This window comes from Chrysemys picta, chromosome 10 (genome assembly GCF_011386835.1).
Source record: "Chrysemys picta bellii isolate R12L10 chromosome 10, ASM1138683v2, whole genome shotgun sequence".
NCBI lineage: Eukaryota > Metazoa > Chordata > Testudines > Emydidae > Chrysemys > Chrysemys picta.
Genome location: NC_088800.1, coordinates 3,366,154 through 3,392,939, shown reverse-complemented (window position 1 = coordinate 3,392,939; position 26,786 = coordinate 3,366,154). Strand labels below are relative to the sequence as shown.

The 26,786-nt window shown below is 42.3% G+C and overlaps 1 protein-coding gene across 8 annotated transcripts; it reads left to right on the top strand.

The window, feature by feature from the left end:
* Positions 1-1,194: 1,194 nt before the first annotated feature.
* KIF23 (kinesin family member 23) lies at positions 1,195-26,786 on the top strand. Of its 8 annotated transcripts, none has more exons than XM_024107204.3 (24): positions 1,266-1,406; positions 4,439-4,505; positions 5,605-5,733; positions 6,647-6,752; positions 8,078-8,214; positions 8,559-8,668; positions 11,854-12,024; positions 13,121-13,162; positions 13,592-13,704; positions 13,840-13,961; positions 14,476-14,578; positions 14,967-15,046; positions 15,134-15,253; positions 15,769-15,928; positions 16,601-16,768; positions 17,442-17,599; positions 18,031-18,204; positions 18,809-18,988; positions 19,378-19,686; positions 21,838-22,068; positions 23,206-23,288; positions 23,648-23,729; positions 23,851-23,921; positions 25,925-26,786. In XM_024107204.3, exons 1-24 carry the CDS (start codon positions 1,396-1,398, stop codon positions 25,938-25,940), a joined length of 2,943 nt encoding a protein of 980 aa, XP_023962972.1. In that variant the 5' UTR covers positions 1,266-1,395; the 3' UTR covers positions 25,941-26,786. The 8 variants fall into 8 exon arrangements, with proteins under 8 accessions (XP_065415202.1, XP_023962972.1, XP_008168728.2 ...); XM_008170506.4 differs by having other exon boundaries at positions 4,436-4,505; XM_065559130.1 differs by lacking the exon at positions 13,121-13,162 and having other exon boundaries at positions 1,195-1,406.

Below are 26,786 nucleotides of genomic sequence, written 5' to 3'. Positions count from 1 at the left end.
ATAGATAACTACTATAGTAAATATAACATGAGGTTGGGGCATTTGGCCCATTCATCTACCTCCCTTGGGTCCCTCATTGGGCTTGAGAGTAGCAGCCATGTTAGTCTGTATCCGCAAAAAGAACAGGCGTACTTGTGGCACCTTAGAGACTAACAAATTTATTAGAGCATAAGCTTTCGTGGACTACAGCCCACTTCTGCGGATGCATACCGAAGAAGTGGGCTGTAGTCCACGAAAGCTTATGCTCTAATACATTTATTAGTCTCTAAGGTGCCACAAGTACTCCTGTTCTTTTTTCATGGGGCTTGTTCGCTTTTTGGATGTTGTCACATGTCCTACCTAGGTTTCAGCACTAAGGATACTTCCCTAAAGTTGCCAAAAGAAATTAACGCTTTACTACGGTCTTCAGTCACTTCAAGATGTAGCCATTTAACCACCAGGAAGGCACATGCAGCGGCTCAGGCTTCAGGCACGCTGGTGGGATTGCACCTTCTCGCCTGCCTGCAACTGGAGGGAAGTAGAGAGACCAGGTGGGTGAGGTAACATCTTTTATTGGGCCCACTGCTGTTATAAATAAAACAAAGCAGTAAATACAAGCTATTACCTCCCCCACCTCGTCTTGCTCCTGTCCCGGGCTCCAGCTACCCTGCATCTAACAGGGAAGGAAAATAAACCGCCCTGAACCCGAAAACCCGCTCAGGCGCACGTCCTAGGCAGCGCTTCCCCCAACCCACGCGGGTGGATCTCGACGCCCTGCGCCTGCCCCGAGCGCTACCCCAGGCTCACTCGGCCTACACCGTTCCCTGGGGCCTGGGCTCCTGCCCCCGGGGCCTGCAGCGCAGCTACCCCGTCCCGTGACCGAGGTCCCGATTTTATAGGGACAGCCCCAGTATTGGGGGCTGGTTTTTTAATATGGGCTCCTATTACCCCCCCACACACACACACCCACCCACCCACGTCCTGATTTTTCACACTTGCTGTCTGGTCACCCTGGGGTCTGCCTGCCCGCTCCGCTGCCCAGGCCCCTCTGGGACCCGGCCTCCTCCCCTCGGGCCTTGTCCACCCCCCTGGAGCCGGGGCGGTATTGTCCGCGTCTCCATGGTGACGACGCGTGTCCGTGACGCTCCGGCGCGCAATACGCGTTGCGTGGCGACGCTCGCCGAACGGCGCGCTCTGATTGGCCGGATTTGAATCACAGCAGCGCGCGGGCCGATGGGAGCGGAGGGAAAGTTCAAATCGAACGATCACTAAGTGAGAGAGAGAGAAACCGAGACCCTCCGGCCAGCACCGCCCAGCCCGCGACAGAGCGGCCCCGCCCGGCCACCGTCCTGGGACCCGACCCCAGCCCGCCCGGCCACCGTCCCGAGAGCGGCCCCGCAGCGAGGGAGCGGCACCATGAAGGCGTCGTGAGTATGGGGCAGGCCCCGCGCGGGACCCCCCCCCCCCCCCAGGCCCGGCCCTACGGCCCGGGCTCTCTCCCCGCCGGGGGCCTCGGGTCACCGCCCTCCCCCGGCCAGCCCGGCGGGTAGAAATGCCCCAGCGAGGCCGGGGGGTTGAGCCGCTCGCCGAGGGGGAGGCGCGCGGGGGGGGGGGGGGGGCTTCTGGGGCCTTGTATGGAGAAAGTCACCCCCTGTCCACCCCCTCCCCGGGCAAGGGTCCCGCGTGGGAGGGGGCCGAGCACCGGGCCTGAGAAATCCCCCCCCCCCGGTGCTGGGACCGGCACAACTACAGCAGCGCTGCCGCCAGCGACAACCCGCTCAGCCCCGGGCGGGCAGCGTGGTGATCGGGGGGGGGGGGGTTGGCCCCTCCTTCCCCGCCCCCCCATCAGAGGGGGTTCGGCCCCTGCCTTGTGTGCTCTTAGGCCTTGCCGTGGTGCGAGCGAGACACAGAGCTCGGTGCGAGCCCGTCTCTTTCACCTCCAGTACAGCATAGTCCCTCACCCAGCGTGCCCCTAGTATGAGGCTTGTTCGTGTGTTGGCCCCAGGGCAGGTCTAGCCTAGAGATGTCAGCTGACCTGTGTTAGGTCGACGTGCAGCCCTCACAGTGATTACTGCAGGGGTTCATGTCCAGGCTACCCTCCTTTTGTCCGTGGTGCACGTCCTCACCAGCCGCGCGTCTACTGACTTAACAGGGGCAGCGTGGGGGGCTGAGCGCCTGGGCTGTCAGCCCCACACGCAGCTCCCCCGTGGCCAGGAGCCCGGCTTGCTTCTCGGTTTCACGGCTCCTGCATGAATGACAGCCAACAGTGGATGTAAGTAACGCAGTGTCTACACGGACTATTGGTTGCCCTAACTACACCGACATAAGCCCTACACCTCTCGTGGAGTTATAATGTCAGTGTAGTAGGGCACTTACATCGGCGGGAGCAAGGGTGGACTGTGTACACTGACATAATTAGGTCAACATAAGCTGCCTTATGTTGACCTAACTCTGTAGTGTAGACCAAGCCTTATGGTATGTCTACACTAACCAACGGATCGGCAGGCAGCGATCGATTCAGATGCGATAAATCGACCCCTGAGTGCTCTCCCTTTGACTCCTGTACTCCACCATTGCAGAAGGCGCAGGCAGGGTCGACGGCGAGCGGCAGCAGTCGACTCACCGCAGTGAAGACACTACGATGAGTAGGTCTAAGTACGTCGACTTCAGCTACATTATTCACATAGCTGAAGTTGCGTAACTTAGATCGATCCCTCCCCCTAGTATAGACCAGGCCTTAGAGTAACAAGATGGGCGAGATATTATCTTTTACTGGGGCAGCTTCTATTGGTGTGAGAGACAAGCTTTCCAGCTACACAGAGATCTTCATGGTCTGGGGAAAGTACTTGGAGTGCCACAACTAAATACATTGTGGAACAGATTGTTTATCATAAGTAGTTACACGTTGTAAGGGACCATTCAAGGTGAAGTGGCCGTTAACACCACTTTTGTCATAAGACAAAAAAGGGGTTAGTGAGTTACAGATTGCAGTAATAAGCCATAAGTCCAGTATCCTTATTAAAAAGCAACAGAGAGTCCGGTGGCGCCTTTAAGACTAATAGATGTATTGGAGCATAAGCTTTCGTGGGTGAATACCCACTTCGTCAGATGCATCTTATTAAGATTGCAATTTTTAGTGTCTAGCAAAGTTATGAATTTAAACTCCCAGACTTGTCTTAGAAGGCGTTGTGCCGGTTTCCTTTGAGGATGAGGGCTAAGAGATATGGAGTGATTGTATTGTGAAAAATGTTTGCCCTTGGGTAGTATAGTGTGTTTGTCTCTTATCTTTTTTTGGTATGTCATTTGAGAGCGTAGTGATTGTCTGTTTTTGCCCACATAACTTTTATTGGGGGCTTTTAGTGCACTGGATTAGGTACATCACATGTTGTGATAGGCATGTGTAGGACCCATGGATCTTGAAAGGTTTGATGTGGGGTTATTGATGTTAATAACAGTGGAGATATGTCTGCAGGTTTTGCATCTGTCGTTCTGGCAGGTTCTGTTACTGTTTTGAGTTGGTGAGTCCTGGTCTGTGGGTAACTTACTTGTGATGATGAGGTTGGGGGTTGTTTGAAGACCAGAAGAGGGGGTTCTGAACATATTTTTATTTATTAATTTCTCTGTTGTTAGGCTTGGCAGAATTTGATATGATATATATCATATCTGCCAAAATATATAATGCTTATTTTTAAGCGTTTTTTATCTAAATTTTCACAATTGCAGGAAATTATGGGGAACTGGTCAGACAATTATTTAATGACAGAAGTTGATTAAAGCTTTATACTGTTAAAACACATTGTCAACATCACATGTCAAAGTATACATAGTAAATAGTCTTAAATAAAACAATTTTCAGGCAGCATTTTTTTCTTTGCCTATCTGTAAATTTTGATGATTATCGATGGAAGTATTTTTTTAGTCTGTGTTTATGATTAAATTGATATTTATTGACACTTATCGATTACGAAATCTAATCTGTCCAAGTTTAGTGGTTATGTTATATCTGGTGGGGAGGTGTAGCAGGAAGTTCAGTTTCCCGTGTGTGCTTGCAGAGTTATAATAAATTCCTGTTTAAGTAAGTATTACAGTACAATGCTGACCTCTCCTATTTTACCTCAGGTAAAAGTAAAATGCCTTGTCTTCACTGTGTCTGTACCTTGGTATAGCTCTCGTGTTTTTTTACCCCGAGATAAGAATCAAAAACAAAAGCCTTCAACAGTGAATACAAGGCCTTAGGAGCGAGCATATGACTTGCCATTTTGGAGCAATGGTGTCCTGTTTCTATAAGTGACCAATGTTTTCCTAAAGAGATGTAGGTAGATCATTGCTGTTGGAAAGTTAGTCTAAAAGATTGTTGGGCAGAGGCAAGTTAATGTTCTTTAGGTAGAACTATGCTAATCAATATATGTATCGTGTGACTGGATGACAAGTCTAACTTTCAGTTCTTTATTTTCAGTAGAACTAAAACTCCTAGAAAACCAGTGCTAAAGAAGTCATCCAACACAAGTCTGAAAGATCCAGTTGGGGTAAGGTGTCTTGCTTTCCACTCTTGCTCTTTTTGCGGTCTACTGGAAAGCAATCCTGCTGTACCTTTGAGAGGCTAATTTCTGTGATTAACTTTCTACTAGCACTGTGGGCTCATTGGTTTGTGTGTGCCTGACATAATGCTGATGAGGTGAAAGCAGCCCCTACCTCCCCTCCTGTTGTACAGGCTTATTTTTACTTGTGCTGAAGTCTTTTTGGAATCCACTTGTTGCGATCAGGCTTATGCATTTCTAATCCATGTCTTCAGTGTTTTTCTGCTTGTTTTCTGGTGAGTCTGTGGTTCTGGGGAATGAATGGGGAGGAAAGCCATGTAGTGGCAGAGACTATTCCCTCAAATTTTCTCTTCTTCCCCATCCCCAGCAGAGTTACTCCCCTCTCATCTTTCACTGATGCGGTGGCTCAAGGTCCTGAGTTATAACTTTACTTCTTGCCACCAAGGATTGTATGGGATCATAAGAATCTGTCAGTGGCACTCCTGGGTTGACGGGAGGCACTTGACAGGCAGGCCTTTTCCCACGAGGGCAGTGTGTGCTCCAGAATCTAAAGGACAGCGCTGTCAGTATACAGTGGCAAGTGACAGAAGTAGATACAAATCTGTTAAAAGAGCGACTTTGTTAATCTGCTAATGGCACTGGACAATTTTTTTTTTGTCTTAAAATTCTCCTGTCACTGCCATAGTAGGAATTTCTCTGAAGAGAAGCAGCCAGGGAATTTCTTTATGTGGCTCTCTTTTTGGGTAAATCATGTGTACTTTCAAGTACATATGATCTGCTACATAATTATAAGATGCTGAAATAAAACGATTCCTTTGGTGACGTTAAAGTAGAACAAATTAAGCGTTCTACAGCATGAAGTACATGGCAAAAATATCAGCAGGTGGGAATGGTTGGCTAATGTAGATTCAATTGACCAAATGTCTAAGGTGCGTGTGAACCGTAGTGGCAAACGTCAAAATGTTAATTTCACTTGACTGTGTCCAAAAAAAACCAAAACCTGAACAAGAGTAGACTGGCTTGGTGGTGGTGGTGGTGTTGTTGTTACTACTTTTTATTCTAAGAAAACTTACTTCTGTTCCATCAGGTGTACTGCAGGGTGCGTCCCCTAAGTGTTCAGGATCAGGAGTGTTGCATAGAAGTGATCAGTGAAACAACCATTCAGATTCATCCTCCTGATGGCTACAGAATATTCCGGAATGGGGAATACAGGGAGGTAGAGTACTTTTTAAGACTAGCAATAGAAACAAATTTAAAATGGGCAAGTTGATAGCTAATGCTCATGCTGACTTTGTCCAGCAAACTTTGGACTTAATCTGTTTATCATAGGCTTGCCATACAGTTCGTATATCAATCTACAGAGGGCTGGCTTCTAAAATTTGTATTTCACTTTTTTGTAAACTGTTTGATTAAACTATGTATTTATTCTCACACTAGTTCTTAATTTACAGTTAAATGGCTTAAACTCAATCGCTAAAAACCAGGGTACTAACCAATTAATATGCACAATAACTTCAACTTGCATGCCTTTAATTCCCAAACATAATATGTTAACATACTACCAAGGGCCTGATCTAATGCTCATTGGCGTCAGTGGAAAGAATCCCTCTGACTTCAATGCATGTTGAAACAGGCTTCAGTTCTGCAGCTCCACAACACACTCCCCTTCAATTCCATCATGGGACCACACAATGTGCACACATCCAGTTCCTCATCCTCCTACTCAAACACAATTCTAACCTCTTATTATCTTGGGGGAAGGAAGGTGGCTTTTTCTTCTGTCTGGAATGTGCTAGGTACTTCCTGAACACACACAAAGGCCCAACAAGCATGTATTCTAATTTAAAAAAGATGACAGGCAGAGAGGAACAACATGGTGGTGATTGGTATGTCCTGATACTACAGCATGTGTTTAAGTATAATGTGGTTGTCTTTAGTATTAGACTTTACCAGAATTTGAATGGTACTCTGTGTGCAGCCCTATACACATGTAATCTGATTGTCTATATGAAATCTTACACTAAAGAATCTACTTTGCCCTTTTGCTAGGCTAGTGAAAATCAGAGTTTTAGTTATGCAGAGAGATATCTAAAAAACAGATTTACATCAGTGTTTTTTCTTTTCTCCAGACGCAGTATACGTTTAAGGAAGTATTTGGAACTCTTGTCACTCAGAAAGCACTCTTTGATGTTGTGGCTAGACCTCTAGTAGAAGATCTCATTCGTGGGAAAAATGGTATGCAGCTGTTTTGTATTTAACATGCTGTAGTGGCACTGCATAGCTAAAACCAAATTTGTTTTTTTTTTTTACTCGTTTGGTTGCCTTTCTCCTGGAATTTTATTTTTTTATTTTTTTTTAACCACTGTTAAGGCTGTTCAAAACTTAAGGATACTTATTTTCTTCAGCTTTACTGCGCTTATTCTGGCACTCCCCCAAATTGTCAAGGTTTCTCAGTTTGTCTGCTGAAAACAAGTCTTCAAATTGTTCCTATTTTCATGAAAGAATAGGACTACTTCCTTGTAACAAAGTGCAAAGAATCCACCCCTCCCCCCCCCCCCCCACCACCACCACCCCGGCCTCCAATTCTAAATTACTCCTGTTTCAGATGCATACAAGATATTTATATTGAGGCTTAATTTTCTTGCATACCAATCAACTGTAGAGGCTTTTCTCTACAAAACAATGACATTGTATCATTTTGGTAAATAGCCTAGAGTCTTGATTGGCAAGCAGTTTGACCTAGTAGGTCTCCTGAATCCCAGTCCAGTGCTCTATCTATGTTCTATTTTGGATTCAGCCACCGGCCTGCTGGGTGACCTTGGGAAGTCACTCTCCCACTCCATGCCTCAGTTTCCTCGCCTGTAAAATGGGGATAATGATGCCATTATCATTATCTTTCTTTGAAAAGAGCTTTGAGATCTACGGATGAAAAGTACTATTGAAAAGTTAGATGGTGGTGGTGATTGGCTCATGTGAACTATCAAAAACTGTCTGATACCATGAGGCCAGGTTCTTCAGGTCCATCTGGCTGCTGTATCTGAAGCTCTTCAGAGCAGAATAAAAACAAACAAGCTTCCCGCAGTCAGGTTTTAAGTGACGGTCAAAATGGCTGCCTTCACTCTCCTTTCTAAATGTACTTAACCAGAAAGGGGGGGACTCTGAGCAGCTAGAGTTTATTAAAAACGGATTGTTTTCAGTACTTTCCTGAGGTCTGTCCACTAGCACCAGCTAGCCTTGTCCTGAGTGGCATTACGGTGTGCTGGGGAAATGTCTTCACACTGGCTGGCCCAGTCCTACTATCTGGGCAGTCACTGCTCTGAAGACATGCAGCTGTGGTCTTTTCTCCTTTGGACTAACTCTTTCCTTTCCCACGCCTGGGATGGTACCAACATGTCTTGAGTATTAGTGCCAACTGTTCCAAATGAGGACGTGTTTTTTTTTTTTTTTTTTTCCCCAGCCCCTGTCTTTATTGGATAGGATCAAGTGACCGTTCAAGTTGAACGTTTTCTAGTTAATAAGGTCCAATTAGGAATATTTAACTGTAACTGTTTTACTCCTAGGTCTCCTTTTCACCTATGGTGTGACAGGTAGTGGGAAAACACACACAATGACAGGTTCTCCTGGTGATGGAGGACTTCTTCCCCGGTGCTTAGACATGATCTTCAACAGCATAGGACCATTTCAGGCCAAGCGATTTGTGAGTTGCTTTGCTTTAAGTCTTAATAGAAACTTTCCCAGTAATAGCCTAAAACACTGTTCCAAATAGTTAAATTGTAAGAGTAACCTTACAGTCCTTCGAAATAGATTAATCTAACAAAACATCTGCATACGAAGCAGAGCCTGGTCAAAAAGGAGAATGACCGACTACAGGATGGCATGTCAATGAAATGAAGTAGTTTGGTCTGACTATCCCAGAGATCATTAGTCATATTTTCACTCTTATCGTGCTGACATTTTTATCACCACTAACCCTCGCTACAACCTGCCATTTCCAGTGTTTAAGATCGTCACATGACAGCTAACTCCATTTGCTGCCCTCAGGTTTTTAAACTCGATGACAAGAATGGTGTGGATGTGCAGTGTGAAGTTGATGCTTTGTTAGAGCGTCAGAAAAGAGATGCCATGCCAATTCCAAAGACTCCGTCTGGCAAGTAAGTAGAATGAAATAATGTATTAATACATATGTATCAAATGTTGTAGCTGTGTCGGTCCCAGAATATTAGAGAGACAAGGTGGGGAATGCAATATCTTTTATTGAACCAACCTCTATTGGGTAGAGAAAGAAGCTTTTGAGCTACACAGCCCTGCTCTTCAAATCTGGGAAAGGTAGTCAGTGTCACAGCTAAATACAAGGAGGAACAGATTGTTTAGAATAAGTAATTAATAGGGCTGTCAAGCAATTAAAAAATTAATTGCACTTTAAACAAAATAGATTACAATTTATTTAAATATTTTTGCATGTTTTCTACATTTTCAAATATATTGATTTCAATTATAACACAGAATACAAAGTGTACAGTGCTCACTTTATATTTATTTTTATAACAAATATTTGCACTGTAAAAAACAAAAGAAATAGCAATTTTCAATTCACCTAATACAAGTACTGTAGCGCAATCTCTTTATCATGAAAATTGAATGTACAAATGTAAAATTATGTACAAAAAAATAACTGTTTTATTTTTGAATGCAGTGTAAAACTTGAGAGCCTACAAGTTCACTCGGTCCTATTTCTTGTTCAGCCAATCGCTCAGACAGTTTGTTTACATTTGTAGGAGATAATGCTGCCCGCTTCTTGTTCACAATGTCACCTGAAAGTGAGAACAGGCGTTCTCATGGCACTGTTGTAGCCGGCATTGCAAGATATTTACCTGCCAGATGCGCTAAAGAGTCGTATGCTGATGCGGGGTTCTACTCGATAACAGTCCAAAGCAGTCCGGACCGACATTCATTTTCATCTTCTGAGTCAGATACCACCAGCAGAAGGTTGATTTTCTTTTCTGGTGGTTCAAGTTCTGTAGTTTCCACACTGCAGTGTTGCTCTTTTAAGATTTCTGAAAGCATGTTCCACACCTCATCCCTCTCAGATTTTGGAAGGCACTTCAGATTCTTAAATCTTGGGTTGAGTGCTGTAGCTATCTTCACATCGGTACCTTCTTTGCATTTTGTCAAATCTGCAGCGAAGGTGTTCTTAAAATGAACATGTGCCGAGTCATCATCCAGGACTACTATAACATAACATGAAATATATGGCAAAATGTGGGTAAAATAGAGCCAGAGACCTACAATTCTCCCCAAGGAGTTCAGTCACAAATCTAATTAATGCTTTTTTTTTTTTTTTTTTTTAACGAGCATCATCAGCATAGAAGTATGATCCTCTGGAATGGTGGCCAAAGCATGAAGGGGCATATGAATGTTTAGCGTATCTGGCACGTAAATACCTTGCAATGCCGTCTACAAAAGTCTCGTGCGAATGCCTGTTCTCACTTTCTGGTGACATTGTAAATAAGAAGTGGGCAGCATTATCTCCTGTAAATGTAAACAAACTTGTTTGTCTTAGCGATTGGAACGAGAAGTAGACTGAGTGGACTTGTAGGTTCTAAAGTTTTACATTGTTTTGTTTTTGAGTGCAGTTATGTAACAAGAAATCCACATTTGTAAGTTGCACTTTCACAATAAAGAAATTGCACTACCGTACTTATGAGGTGAATTGAAAAATACTGTTTTTTATCATTTTTACAGTGCAAATATTTGTAATCGAAAATGTGAGCAGTGTATACTTTGTATTCTGTGTTTTAATTCAAATCAATGTATATGAAAATGTAAAAAAAAATCCAAAAATATTTAATGTCAATTGGTATATTATTTTTTTAACAGTGTGATTAAAACCACAATTAATTGTAATTAATTTTTGTGAGTTAATCGTGTGAGTTAACTGCAATTAATCGACAGCCCTAGTAATTAACACATTGTAAGAGACCATTCAAGGTAAAGTGGCCCTTTAACAGTTCTCCATGCATGGGGGTTGGGGTGGGGGGAGAGAAACTGGCAGGAAGTGGGCTGTAGCTTATGTTCAAATAAATGTGTTAGTCTCTTAGGTGCCACAAGTACTCCTGTTCTTTTTGCGGATACAGACTAACACGGCTGCTACTCTGAAACCTGTCACTATGCAAGATTATAGACTGTTGTAATAAGCCATAAATCCAGTGTCTCCGTTCAGTCTATGATTTTTAGTATCTAGAAAAGTTATGCATTTAAGCTCCCAGGCTACTTTTGATGGTATTGTGCAGGTTTCCTTTGAGGATGCGGACTGGAACGTCCGATACAGAGGTGAAAAGTGTTCACCCCCAGGTGATGTGGTGTTTCTGGCTTCTCATTTTTCTCTGAGAGTTTATGTAGCTGTGACACTCAGAGTACATTTCCCAGACCTGAAGAAGAGCTCTGTGTAATCTCGTAAATTTGTCTATGAAAGAGATTACCTCACCTACCTTGTCTCTATTGATACATGTCCTTCTAAAACTTGAGTTTTGATGACTTAGACGCCCTTCATGAACACTTCTCACCACTTTCAGGGAGCGTTAATATATCACTCTTCCTTTATCTTCTGGTGAGATAAAGATAGTCTATTCAACATTTAAAGCTGTGTACTTGCAGGCAGGCAACCTAGGTTCTGTTCTTTGCAATATGATTTGTAGCATTACCTTGGTTAAGTCACTTAAACTGTCTGTGCTTTAGTCTTTCCTGTTACTAAAAGGTATGTTAAATTAAAAGTGTTTGAGTTTAATGAATGGAAGATGCTATAAGTACAAAGTATTAATGAGCTCTGCATAGGGCTGACTAACTGTAACTGCTTGGTAATTGACTAGGTAACACAACTACATCTGAACATTTTATATCACAATATATAGTAATAAACGTGACTGTTTAAGCTTTTTACTGCTTTCACGAGTGCTTTAGATCTTTCTTTCTGGAGAACTGGATGCCTGGCATCAGTGTTCAATGTGGGCATTTTTGGCACTTCAGTTACATACCCGTGGCTAGCCAATGCCAGCTGACTGGCTATGGGGCTATTTAATTGCAGTGTAGACCTTTTGGCTCAGGCTGCATTCCAAGCTCTGGGACCCTCGCAGGGTACTAGAGCCTGGGCTCCAGCCCAAGCCTTAAAACATCTACACTGCATTTGAATGATGCCTTAGCCTGAGCTAAGGTTTTTAATTGCAGTGTAGACGTACAGTTGCTGTGCTGCTTTCAATATAGCTTCGAATTCTAGAGTACATGTGATGAGTTCTCAGCTTGTCATGGATGCTGTATTTCAATGTCATACATGTTTTAACAGACGACAAATAGATCCAGAATTTGCTGATATGATCAGTGTACGAGATCATTGCAAAGTGGAAGAGGTTGAGGAGGACAATGTCTACAGTGTATTTGTCTCGTATATTGAAATCTACAATAACTACATATATGATCTGTTGGAGGAAATTCCCTTCGATCCAATAAAACCAAAGTAAGTGTCTCTTTTAATATGCCTCTTTGAGTGATTATCACCTGTCCAGGTTGTAATTAATATTGGGTTACCTCGAGACATGCTCACAACCCCCACCACTTTTGTCTTGAGTCCAAACAAGATTACTCAAGAAAGGAATATTGGGTACAGGGGTGTGGATACAAGACTGTGAACCAGACCGTTATATATCTGACTTTGCCACTGACACCCTCTGTAGCCTTGTGCAAGTCTGCCTCAACCTCATCTGAAAAACAGGGACTTGCTGTGATGTAGTGTGGAGTTGGCTTGTTTAAGTTTCTACAGCAGGGTCTAAAACTGCAGAATAGGTGTCTTGTTGCTGGCGCTAAATTGTAACATGCTCTAGAGGGAATGTCAAAAGAGGAACTTAAGTTTCCGTTATATTGGCACAGGCTCTTGGAACCTGCAGGACTCCCAAACCTGTTCATGCTGTCTGACAAACAGCACGCAACTGATGATTACAACTTGCAATCTACACGACAACTTAGCTGCCATTTCTACTCCTGTTTCCAAAGAAACTGATACTGGCGTGGGGAAGGTGACTCACTGTTAATCAACTTTACACTCCATTGAAACAGGAACAGAAATGCTAGGTGTCGATCTGAAACGCTGGCTTTTGGAGGCTGCCTCTGGATGAGCTGCCTCTAAACTTTTGTCTTGTCTCCACGTTAACTCTCTGCTTTGTGCTTCTGTTTAAATGGATCTAAAATTAAGGTTCTCCCAAATAGCTACTGGTGTACAAATATCTTTGTGAAACTTGACACACTTATGGCAGAACAATTAACGCACACCGATTTGCCATGACTCTGGCCTGAGGTCTTTGGATCTAATCTTTTTGGATTCCTTCTCTGAATAGGGTCCACAAACCAATAGAACATATTGGCTTTGTCATGAGGCTGTAAGAGGAGAGTTACACTTATTTTGTTTAACCTCTTGTTAAGCTCTCACTAGAGGATCACCATCTTGTTGAACATTTCCATAAATTGGTCTTAACTTTTACATGATTTCCCGTTGTGCAAACTACAATGATTAAAATGTTAGGTGGTTGCTGTAATATTTTACCCTATTCCTTCGATAGGTGGAACAGTTGCAACACTCCTGTGCAGAATGGTGATTTTATGTATGTGCCCAGCATATTGTCCCTTCTATTAAAATTGGAGACGCTGAATTTATTGTATGGTGTTGCTGTAAATAAATTCCGACCCCATCTCTTTCTCTGCTTCTCTAGCAAATTCAGAATAATGCTGTTTAAATCTGTTACATGCTTCTGTATGAGCTTATGCATGTAGGAGAGTAGCAGTAGTCCTCCAGCCTCCTAGTGCCTACTATGCATTGCAATTAAATGTGGCTTAAGCAATAACGGAAGTGTAACTAATCCTGCCTAAATATTTCCCCATGCATTTGTATTGGCTCTCCGTCCTGTTGGTGTGGGAGAATGTTTGATATCTGTGTTCAGGTTGAATTTGATCCTTAAACATAAGGATTTGCATGGTGCTTCTTTTAAAAGCCTTGCTGTCTGTCAGCTTGATCTAAACCATGCTCTTTGCAGACCTCCACAATCCAAAGTACTCCGTGAGGACCAGAATCACAACATGTATGTTATAGGATGCACCGAAGTAGAGGTAAAATCTACTGAAGAAGCTTTTGAAGTTTTTTGGAGAGGTAAGAAGTGTTCAGAAGTAGTGGTCACTTTAACCATGTAGATCCCTTCATGTACAATAGAAACCCTGTGGCATGAAGACCTGCATGACCTCTGCAGATCTGCCATTCAGATTATAAGACTCTCTTATTTAACAGGTCAAAAGAAGAGGCGGATTGCTAACACTCAGCTGAATCGCGAATCTAGTCGTTCTCACAGTGTGTTTATGATTAAGTTGGCTCAGGCGCCACTGGATGCGGATGGAGATAATGTTCTGCAGGTGAAATTCAGAGGCTAATTATTTAAAAGAGCACAATGGGGGTGTGGGAAGGGCGGAGACCTACCTAGATAATGGCTCCTGTCTGGGACGTTCTAATTACTAGTTTCCAGGTGCACTTTTTAAATGTCTCATAAGTCAAAGCTCCCTCTGTCAAGGTGAGCATTAACGAAATTAGCAAAGCTTGTTGTTCTCTTGCTCTTTGTCTTGGCTACTCTTACGCAAAACCTAAGCCTATAGAAATTGGGAGAGGTTTTGGGAAAGGCGTTTCTAGTTTGAGGCTGCCTGAGATGGAATATGAATCCTGGGTTCCAGAACCAGGAATGCTAGAGCACTAAACCATTTGGAGCTCCTAGCCTCTCCCATAATTATAAGAGAGCCTCAATTCGCACTCTAACCTTTAAGTATTAACTTACAACAGTTATGTAAGGCTTAAGTCCCATGTAATTTTATTTCTTCCCCTATATTGGGGAAGTGTTGCAAATGGCGTTAAACATTTAATTTTTTTCTTGAACAGGAGAGAGAACAAATAACTTTAAGCCAGATGTCCTTGGTTGATTTAGCTGGAAGTGAAAGAACGAATAGGACAAAAGCTGAAGGAAACCGACTACGGGAAGCAGGTACATAGTTGGCTTGGTGTCTGTTGGGTGGTCTGTTGCTTATATGCTCATAGGCAACTATTTGTGGACTAGAAAGCTGGTCGTATGGTAATGCCTCCTGGCTCAAGATCAATACCCTGGGAAAATCCTGGTGGGGGTGTCTCTTTGTTCTATTAGGTCAAATGACTCTCTTAAATCCCCTTGTCTGGAAAGCTGGACACCACTCATTGTAGCATTTACTTGTTGTCTTAATGTAACTAGAAAAGGCTTTAGATATTCCTAATCTAGTCAGAGTAGTTTATCCCCCAAACAATGCTATTTTAGGCATAAACTGGTCACTAATTTTGGAGTATTGTAACGGAGGGGCAACATCCAACTGAGCGCTTAACACTAGCTCTGTTTCTTTCAGGTAATATTAACCAGTCACTTATGACATTAAGAACATGTATTGAAGTTTTACGGGAGAACCAAATGTATGGAACCAACAAGGTATACAACAACCCACCTCCTTACTGTCATCTAACCTGTCAAGACTTTTGCTTGAGAATGTGGTTAGATTTTTTTCAATTTTTTTAGATGGTCCCTTATCGAGACTCCAAATTAACCCATCTGTTCAAGAACTACTTTGATGGAGAAGGAAAAGTGCGTATGATCGTGTGCGTTAACCCCAAGGCCGAGGACTATGAGGAGAGCTTGGTAACTTCATGTGATTTCCCCTCTTTCTCCCCTCCCCCCCGCGCATCCCATCCCCACTAAATGGATGAAATGAATACGAAGAGATAGAAAATATAAAGGGGAGGGAATCTCTCACAAGGAACAAAACTGAAACTTTAAAGGGAAACCCACAACCTAACAGTCACACTCCCTACTCCTAGAAATGGCATGAAGAATACTATAACTGAAAGAAGTCACATTTCTTCTAGGCATTAACTGTTTGCCAGCACTCTGTATAGTCACTTTCACTGTTTCCCTTGTTGGCAGCATTGCAGGGGGGGCGGGAGAGAGACGTGCACACGCCCCTGTAAGACCACTAGGGAAACTGGGCGGAGCTGTAGTAGTTGGAACTACCTGTAACTTGGTTTTTTAAAAGCCATCTCAATTTGATAATGTCCTTTTTAATATGTATCTTAGTACTTGCGAGTTCACACTGTGGCTAAAGGTTGTGGTAACTAAATACAGCGTATCTAAAACTGAATATTGTTCTATCATAGCAAGTCATGCGATTTGCAGAAATGACCCAAGAAGTTGAAGTTGCGAGACCTGTTGATAAACCACTTTTTGGCTTAACCCCCGGACGCCGATTTAGAAACCAGGCCTTTAAGGATGAACTCTCACGAAAACTTGAGATTCGAGGTGGCCCAATCAGCGGAGGTAAAACCTGGAATGATGTTACATGATTTCATAGCCCAGACTTATTAGTCCAGTCTGACTAATAGAAAAGACATTACAAGAAAACAAAAATCTCTTACATAATCTATAACTTAACCTATACAATAAAGTCATAAGTATATCTGTTACCTTGGGTTTATACTGCAGGGTATAAATTATAATGAATACAGTTGGTTTTAGTGCACATATTACTAGTTGCAAGGTAAATTTTTAATATAGTGATAACAGACTTAGATTAACTTTCCCTTACCCTGTCCCTTGGGGGAGGTCATGGATATAGAAATACAGCAATATTTGGACAAAGAAATAATTTTTAAACAGGATAAAAAAAGTTATGCTCAAAGGACTTCTAATTTCTCTCTCTCAAATTTCCAAGCTTCCCTCTTCACCTACCTTTTGTTTATAACTTCTCTTATTGAAACACTTATTATATGCAGCAATGTCACATTCAAACCCTTCTTTTGGTACAGTTGTGCCTGATCAGCTACCATCTAGGTGGTGGAAACTTCCTGATTAAAATGTTCAGGCTTTTATATTTCCAAAATGCTTTGGGGTGAGAGGGAGTGAGTGTGTGGCTTCAGTCTGTGCCCTGTAATACTGAAGTGTTTTTAGAATAGCTTGCTGTCATGGATTGTCTGCTTTCAATCCTTACAGAAACAGAAGAACAATCTGTTACAGAAATGCTTCTGCAGAACTTCCCTCCGTTACCATCATGTGAACTATTGGACGTGAATGATGACCAAACCCTTCCTAGGCTGATTGAAGTCCTTGAGAAACGCCACAGAATGCGGCAGATGCTGTCAGAAGAGTTTACCAAAAATGGTGAGCATTGATTCTCCATGTGAAACCATTCCTCTGCTAATCTAATACATGAAAGACAGTTAGGTAAAGCATCTGGAGTAAAATAGCCATATCTTCTATCCCAGTAGGCATGTGGCAGAACATATCTTTGTTCACCTAAATTTGCGAGTGATGCTTCAAAAACTTCATTGTGGTTTGATGTAATAAATCAGACTTTTGGCAGGGTTGTGTCAGCAAGCAAATAAGACAATCTTCATATTTCAAGCTAGCTGGGAAGAGGCAGAAGTTGATCTAGTTCAGGCGTAGGCAACCTATGGCATGCGTGCCGAAGGCGGCATGCAAGCTGGTTTTCAGTGGCACTCACCCTGCCCGGGTCCTGGCCACCGGTCCGGGGGGCTCTGCATTTTAATTTAATTTTAAATGAAGCTGCTTTTTTACATTTTTAAAACCTTATTTACTTTCCATACAACAATAGTTTAGTTATATATTATAGACATATAGAAAGAGAGCTTCTAAAAACGTTCAAATGTATTACTGGCAGGCGAAACCTTAAATCAGAGTGAATAAATGAAGACTCGGCATACCACTTCTGAAAGGTTGCCGACCCCTGATCTAGTTTAATGTTCTGGGGCGGGAGTGCAAAGATTCTCCCTACGTGGATTTATATGGATTACAATGTCTGAATCTGTTCCAGTACTCGCATTTAAAACTATGCTGCAAGAATTTGATAGCAGCATTGTATCCAAGGAAAACTACGCTCAAGGAAAACTCACGGAAAAGGAGAAAATGATAGCAGGACAGAAAACTGAGATTGAACGACTGGAAAAGAAAACTAAAACATTAGAGTACAAGGTTTGTTCTTGCATAATTTGAAATTACTCAGTTCTTAGGCACAAAACTTATACCCTACTTAGCAAATGGCAAATTTTTAATTCAAAGCCAGAAGCTTTTCCACATAAGGTTCCACATTAGTTGTTATTTCTCTTATTTGGTGGGGATATTACTCAAAATGTCTTGTTTTGGCTTTAGCATAGGTTACGGTTAAGTTTCTTTCAAGAAAAACAGAAATTGCTAAACGTGCTACAAATTTCTGAAATTGTCTTGAAATTTCAAAGGGATCTTACTGGAGTGTGTGTTTGTGTCTGTACTAAAATCGCGGATTGTGTTCTAAAGCATCTTAAAATACGATTAGCTCCTTTGCTCTATTGTGCACCTCTTCAAGAAAATGCCTCGTGAGCAATGAATGTGAAATGTAAAAGAAATTGCTCTGGTCTTTTCTCCAGATTGAGATTTTAGAGAAAACGACTACAATTTATGAAGAAGACAAACGGAATTTGCAGCAAGAGCTAGAAAGCAAGAGTCAGAAATTGCAGCGGCAGGCTTCTGATAAGCGTCGATTGGAAGCACGGTTGCAAGGCATGGTGACAGAGACAACAATGAAGTGGGAGAAGGAATGTGTAAGTACGCTAGTGTATCTGTTAGAAATGCTTCATGGAGCAATGGTGCTTGTACCAAGCTAAGGCTGAAGTTAATTTTTCTTTGTGTATCCAGTTTTGAGAGAGAGAAACCAGACCATCCACTCTCATCTTGAAATGTTGACAAGTGTGATCTTATGCTGAGGTAGAATTTTTCTAGAAGGGTATTGATGTGAACTTAGGGTTCTACTCTTCCCGTGGTACGTTAGCAACAGCAAATTTTCTGCCAATTGTGTGTGTGTGTGTGTGTAGGGGGAAAAAATAGCTTCTGAGAAATCAACCTCCTATAGTGATCCATTACCTGAGCTAGAGAGCCACTACAATATGAGCGAAGTATGTGTGCTACTAAATGAATGTAATCACTTTGTTCTTCAGTTAGGACATTAACGATGTTAGATAGCTTTGAAAGTTGGCCAGGCCTAGTTTACATAGTGAGTACTTTGACAAGTCTACATCTTGCCTGGAAAGACTTCATTCCATTTGAAATACACAGCTCTCCTCAATTCAGTTTTCATCACGATAACGTATGTTTGTATAATTTGGTCTTTATTTAAAACAATAGCCTTCATCCTGTTCTCACCTGCAGGAGCGCCGTGTGGCAGCAAAACAGCTGGAGATGCAGAACAAGCTCTGGGTCAAAGACGAGAAACTGAAGCAACTGAAAGCTATTGTTACTGAACCAAAGAATGAAAAACCAGAGAGGCCTTCACGGGAGAAGGACCGGGAGAAAGCTTTTCAGAGATCTGTGTCCCCGCCGCCAGCACCAGTATGTTATATATGAATCTCTTTGTATGTCAGTGCAGAGACAAACCAGTTTTATAAAGCTAAATGTGACTGATTATTTTTCTGTCTAGTTGTTGGGAATGGGACATGAGAATGAGTATATGTTTTGGGCTCTACTAAATTCCTTAAGTTTTTCTTTTTTCCTCCAGTGTGTTGTGTCTCTGCATGCTCTTACCTTACACTTGACTAATTGAAAGAGTGCCCTGGCTTTTTAAAGCTGACCACGAAACACCTAATTATGTGAAGTACTTGCGTTGATTACTCTCTGCATATATGCAAGTTCGCCATACAGGACGATTTCTGAGAAGTGTTCTACTTTGTTACCAGTTCAAAATTGTATGTGTTCACTAACTTCTCTCCCGTTTTCTTCAGTTTTCTAGTAACTATGTTACTCAAGGCCCTAGCAGCCAACCTCTCATGAGCCAGCCACAGCTGCATAGACGCTCTAACTCTTGTAGCAGTATTTCTGTGGCGTCCTGTATCTCGGAGTGGGAGCAGAAAATTCCTCCATACAGCAAGCATACCATTGGCACACCTAAGGCAAGGAGTAGACAACAGGAACCAGAGCAAAATAGAAACTGTAATGTGTCAGACAGAAGGCGAGGGATGCACTGGACTGGAGTCATTGAGGTCCCCAGCCGTAGAGATGAGATAGAAATAGAAGAGGACCAATGCTGCAGGGTTAGTGCTACTCCTAGCAATGGTTACATGTAGCAGTGCTTGGTTGCCATGGCTCAGAAGATTACCATTCTCAAACAATTGCTAAGCTTACTGTGTTCTGCCATATGTGAGCTCACCCCTGAAATGGAATTGGACCCTATTTTACAAATTTTCTCCATGCTTGACTGCTGCCTCCAAGTTGTGTGTCACGGCACTTGCAAAACACAGTCTAATTTGATTTCTAAAGTCAGCGTATAAAAGCCCTTAAAGGAGTATGTCTGTCTGTGTCTCGTCAGTGTGTGTGTGTAGCTCTCTCCAGCAACAACAATTATAGTCCGTTTTTCTGACTATAAACCTCCTTGTGTCTCCATTTGTCTGTCTCTTAAACTTATTTGGCAGTCTGCAATTGCCAGAGTCATTTTGGGGCAGATTAAAGGTCTCATGAGCTGTTTGTTTGTGCAAATTTCATTTATCAGCTGGAAACTGTTTGGACAAGCAGTCTCGCTTGTAAAGAGCTGAGTCTGGGATTCATACAACCATTAAAATGTTCTTACTAAATTTGAATATTTGTAATAAAACTTGGTGGTTTTACTTGCAGTTCTCATTCCATTTTAATTGGTCTAAGTGATTCTTCTGTGTACCAGTTCATCGCAAGGAGATGCTTGTCTTAACACTATACGCTTTATCATCACATTCTTGCTACAGGGGTTCAGGTAAAACTAATAGACAAATACAAATATCAGATTATTCTGAGAGATGTTTGAAACAGGAGCAAAATCTATTACATTGTGAATCCATATCTTGGACTCCCTTAATTGTATTACACACTTGTTCATCAAAGTTCCTGTTACAGAGACTTTTTGATGCAAGTGACATGCTTTCATACTAATGCCGTTCAAATTTAAAGTATATCTTAACCCCTGTTGGTAGCAAGTTAAGGAACATTGTCTACTGTCAAATACAGTGCACCCTTTTTTAAGGATCTAAACTCCTAAGGCAACTTTTCAGAACTGTCTCAAAAAATTGCCAATGGAAAAATTAACACTTCACTCACCCATCCAAAAAAAAAAAAAAAGGTTACCGTGGGTAGCTTTAGGTGAGCCTTGAAAGCTTCTATTTGCCCAAATCTTAATGTTGCTTTCTGCATCCTGGCAGCATGTAGTTTTTGATAAAAACATAGATGCTTGTAAACCGTTTTTGGGGCTACTGAGAAGAAACCTATCAAGAGGGTGCACTGTAAGCTTTGTACCTGTTGCTAAAATACAATGTAATCAATGCTCGAGTCTTGGAAGTGCAGTGCATGGGGGTTAGTATCCATGGATCTGAGTTAGGTGGTCTTGCCACATGTCACTAGTAAAATGGATTTTCATTGGGTGTATATGTGTGACAGAAGTGTAAAATCTCCCCTTGCTATTTACAGCTGTTAGTTCTCAGAGCCTGATGGCAGAGGATCACTTACCCATACCAGTGGTCTTGCTAGTTTCATCTTTCTTCTCTTAAAACTGTGCCACTCTCTCAGCAATGTAAACTCTTGCATGATGGGAGAAAAAAGCTGAATTTGATGGGGACAGTGCACTGTGTGGCTGACTAGAGATCTTGTGTACTTTGGATGGGTCAAAATCTCACTCTGGAAAGGGGGACTAATGTCAAGCTTCTTCCTTCTCCACAGTATTTACCCAGTAATACAGTTAAGGTCTCTTATCTTTGAGTGACTACGCTGAAGTAGCACCTCCTAAAACCTGTGCCATTAATCTGCTCTCTTGATTACCTGAGAAACAGACCATTTGACCCAGGAATGTATCCATGGAAACTGTCTTACCTAACTGCTTTTTCAGGCCTCTTTAATATGTGTAGAACTCATAATTTGGCTGGACATTTGAGAGCTGCTGCAAAAAAGTTCAAATCCTTTTGTCTGAAGTTCTCGTTAAGGAATCCATCCAACTACGTCTAACTTAATTAAAACTGCAAAGAATATGAGTTGGCCCAAGTGTTGTTCTAATAGCGATTTTGTGTAAGTGTGTCAGTAATGGTTCCCTGCAGAATCAATTCTCATTAAAAGTTTAGAGATGAAATTTTGGGCTTCATCCAAATACATTTTAACCAGGCCTGAAAAACTGCACTTTAACTACTGATTATGCTTATTTCTTCTGGTTCCTTTTCCACTCTGATCAGACTGCACCTCCAGTTCGTCTCCGACACAGACGATCACGCTCAGCGGGGGAGAGATGGGTAGATCATAAGCCACCTTCTAATGTGCCCACTGAAACAGTCATGCAGCCCCATGTCCCCCATGCCATTACAGTAGCAGCTGCAAACGAAAAGGCACTAGCTAAGTGTGACAAGTACATGCTGACGCACCAGGAACTAGCTTCTGATGGGGAGATTGAAACTAAACTGATTAAGGTAAAGCAAATACCTTTGTGTTGTCAAATCGTACTTAACTGATCCGGAGTTTCTGGTCTTAGCTTGCATAAGGATGTGTTTGACTTAAAGTGCCTTTGTTGATTGTGATTTTGGAAGTTGCATGTTGGGGTAGGAGACACTTCAGTTCTTAGAAAACATTTCTAAAGTAAGCTTACCATACTTGAATTGCTCTTCTAGCTATTTGCATGCCAAGTTTCATCTGCATCAGTTTGATTAAAAAGAAATTGCACCTACCATAATGAAATGATCTTTTAGCCCATTATGTAAGACACCATCCATAATCCGTGGATGTGTCAAGCCTGTGACTGCCACTGGCTTTCTGAAGCCTAGTTACGGAGGTTTGACCATCTTGTTGAAGTGATGTCGCATCGTTCCTCTAGCAGCGTGAGCCAGTTCCCATCTTGCCGCAACAACAAAGCAGCAATATGAAATCTAACACTTTCAGAGTGCAGCTTCCAAGTGTTAGTCTGGCAAACATCTAAAGCAAGTTGGGATGCAGCGTAGGCTTCGAGTGCCAGGGGGCTTTGCTAGTTTCACAAAAGATGTCTCTTCAGCCAGATGGCCGCTTTCAGCATGCTTCTTGGAAATGCCAATTGTTGTCACTTAAAAAATCCCCCAAAGAAACAGCATTGATAATTACTTCTTGTGGTGAACTTTAAACTGGATAAAACAGCTGCATTTTCCTTTAGCTCTGACACTACGGCATTGTCACTTTTTAAAATAAAATTCCTCCATGCTACCCCAAGGGCTTGTTGACCCCACTTATCCCAGGCTTTATCTGCCAATACAGTTAGTCCTGTCTAGACTGCCGAATGAAAGCATTGAAACTGGGCATTACTTAGTTGTGTTTGTATTCTGTGGCCTTAGGAATTGCTTGCCCCATTTTTGGGGGGCAGCTGACAACCTCTGGGTACATCATATGCTGATGGTTCACTCTAGTGCATGCTCAAGTGTTTGTGCTCTCTGGGTTGATCGATGAGCTTCCTTGAAAGAAATGGTAGTTATTGCAAATGCTGCGGTCACGTACTAGTTGGCCACAATTCACGTTTCTGTGCAAACATAATATCCAAGTAATTGTATTAATTTGTAAGTAACTTGTTTGTTTCTTTCCCTCAGGGTGACGTTTACAGAACCAGAGGTGGTGGACAGGCAGTCCAGTTCACGGATATAGAGACTCTAAAACAAGAATCACCAACCGGGTCAGTCACATTTAATTTAATAATTGCAATAATGTCAGGAACTTAGTATCCCCAGAATGTGCACACAGCTCTAATTCCATCAATGGTCTGGTGAGAAACTTCAGAAGAATGAAGTTGCTGAGATTTTGAACTGGAGTTACTGGCTTAATATATGTAAAACTGAGGTAAGGGTTTCTTGTAAATCCTTCAGCTACAGGTAGCGCTGGCACGCTGCTGGGTTTTGGGGTACTAAAAGCTATTCATCATCTCCAGATGAGCAAACCATCTCTAGGTAATGGCTTGTGCAGTCACTTGTTTGACAGTCTGTTGAGCTGCATACAGCAGTCTTCAGGACTAACTCATGTCTCTGCCTCCTTCAGGCGAAAGCGAAGATCATCGCCTTCAAGTCCTACTCCACCAGAAGACGCTGCGGAATCTGAATGGACAGATGTAGAAACCAGAGTAAGTTACAAGTAGGCGGCCAGATTCTTACGTTGCTGTGAATCTAGAATAACGCCAGTAAGTCTGTCATCTTTTTGCTGGCTTTATGCAGCAGCAGCGACTAATGCACGTGTCTTTCCAGTGTTCGGTAGCTGTGGAAATGAGGGCAGGATCCAATCTGGGACCTGGATATCAGCACCATGCTCAGCCCAAGTAGGTGTCACATTAACTGATCATAACTGGAGCTTCTGGCTTTCTTTCTCTCAATGCTCTTTGGCTGGAAAAATAGGATTCCCCTCAAGTCTTACCAGCTTTAAGGCAAGGATTGAGTCCTCAAATGTCAAGCCAGGTGGCGTTGCCACTTTATGCCTTTGTGGTTCCAGCCATGTACTCTTTCTCCTCTGCTGGTGTGAATGAGTTCTCTTGCTGACTCGGATTATCAAGTAGCAGTGACACGTCCCCGAGGGGACTACTGGAGACAGCTAAATGCCATGGCAATTGGAATGACAAAGTGGCCTAAAATCCAGAGATTGAAGCCAAATTTAGCATGACCAGTGACTTTTTTGGGTGCCCAACTTGATAAGCTTGAAAGGAGCCTGACGTTCAGAGTTGGGCCGACTTTCTGAACATCAGTCCCATGTAAGACATCTCAAGCAGAATCACCGGTCACACTTGGAACTCTTGGCCTGAGGCGTGATAGTAAAATCTGACAGACACCTTATGTCTTCAGCGGCAGTTTGAGTGGGCCCACAAACCTGTGCTGGAACACTGGCTGCCCTGACAGCTCAGAGATGGAGCAGTGTATCAGGGACAGAAGTGAAGAGAAGTGACTATATTATGCCCTGATTTCTTTGGCCATTATACATCTAAGGTTGCAAAGGATTAAAGTAATCTCCAATCTGTCAATGTTAGTAACACGCTGCAGTGCAAATGGGCATATCCGTGATCTCTGCTTGATGGCGGGAGGGGAGGATAATTTAAATACATTTTATTAGTTTACAAAAACTGTTTAAGGGACCTTAGAGGGGGATGGTGTTCAACAATCTGATGGCAAAGTTGATGTAGTTCATATTAAATTCCAACTACCACTTGCCAGACTGGGTACGTAAAGCTTCTAACAGAGAAGCACAGGCCCTACCCTGAGGCTTCTTGGGGAGTTTTTGGGTAGCTCAGTCTCACCCTGGAGAGTTTGTGAATCTAAAGCTCCCATCTCGCTATACAAATAGAAACCTCACCTGATTTCATGTAGAAGTCCCGATTTCTAACACCAGAGTTCAAACAAACGATAGTTTAGACATGAAGCTTCATAAGCGGCAAGACTGGGACTCAAACACTTGCTGACAGAATAAGTGCTTATTAGGTCGTCTGGTAGCCTAGCTGCTGGAGAACAGCGTTCACTTGCAGATTTGGCCTTTTGCAGATAGGTGCTGGCAGTGCTGTGGAAGTGATCCATTCAGCTCAGGGGAAGAAAGCTTGCAGTTTTACACGATGTTTACAGGCAGGAGAGAGGGCTTCAGAGGTAAAAAGGCTTTTCATGAAGCAAAAAGGGGATTGGGGGGTAGAAACGGATGGTGATACCATAATGACCAAACAACCTTCACAAATTTCAGGTCGAAATAGAGAGGCTAAACAACTGTAAGAAGCTAATGCATTAGACTTCAGTCTATGGTGTACACTGCTACAAGTGGGAAAACTTGTCTGTACAAGTCCAATAGCAGTGGTGGAATACATGTGAAATCTGACGCTTTGGGGAATGTCTATTGGAAGACTTGCGATTTTAGATCTGTTTACAAACATTTCCCTTGTGATCCTGCTATGGTATAAACTTTTCTTCAAAGCCCCCTTCTGTGTAATCTTGGGGCCTGATTGAAGTGGGTGGGAGCTTTGTCACTGCCTTTTAGAGAAGCAGGATCAAGTCTTCACTTTGCCTGTTGGGTCAGTCTTGCTGTTGTACTGTGTGTGTAGGCTGAACTCTGTGCAAAAGCACATTGTGAACTGAACAGTTGTTGCTCCCTGATCTGATGCGTTGAATAAAATCCATAGCACAGTTGTATCACTGAACCAATTGTCTTTCCATCACTATATACGCTTAAAACTTGTATTCATACAACAGACTGTGTAAATCTAAGTAACATTCTTGACCACTATTATAGAAAGTTATGATGTGAGAATCAAAACTTTGAGCTGAGAGTGTTGTGTGTTTTTTTTTATTTCAGGCGCAGAAAACCATGAGGTGGAATTCACTATTGTACTGGAATACTGTTGACAAAATGAGGATTTTAATCAGTTCTTCAGAATTTGCAGCCAGTGAAGTCTTGGTAAATTTACTGCTATGCTAACGCTGCAGACTTGCATTTCATAACGGCCTATGCTGGACAGCAAGCAGCTAAGGGAAAGATTGTTTTTCACAATTCTGAGGAAATACATGTATCCAACGCATTTGTTTTTTGCCCTGCTGTGTATTATGGATAACTTTGAAGAGAGCCTTCTGTTTTGTGTGTGTGTGTGAACCTCTTGATATTCTATATCTCCTGTAGACTGATCATGCAAGGCTTTCGCCTTGTGTTTTTGCCAGGTTTGCTTTTTATAGTGTAAAACTTTTTCAAGTTTGGTCACAATCCTTTGTATGGTTGTTGTTTTTTTTAAAAGAAAAATACACAATTGCTGCTATTTATTTAGCTGCAGTAATGCACTTTAGAAATATTTCTATGCCCATTCAGGTTTTTATTATACTTAGCAACAATTATTAATATGAACTACCCATCAGAACAATTATCCAATAAGAGATGGGACTTCATTGTTGCACTGACAGTGTTCTGTACATATACAATCGTCTTCTGAAAGTCATTTCAGTCTTCAAGCCAGCCTGATGACAGAAAGCAGGAATCCTGAGACCGTGCATAATGGTGAATTGGTGTCCTATCTATTCAGTTCTGTGCAATGAGTAACTGTTCTCTGATGCTGATTACATCAGCAGATGTGGGGATGAAGGTAATATGCTCACTTGTTAGGTGACAATTCTATTCAGCATGGATCTGCAAATGTGTTAAAATAAATACTTTTATTCAATGGCTCTTA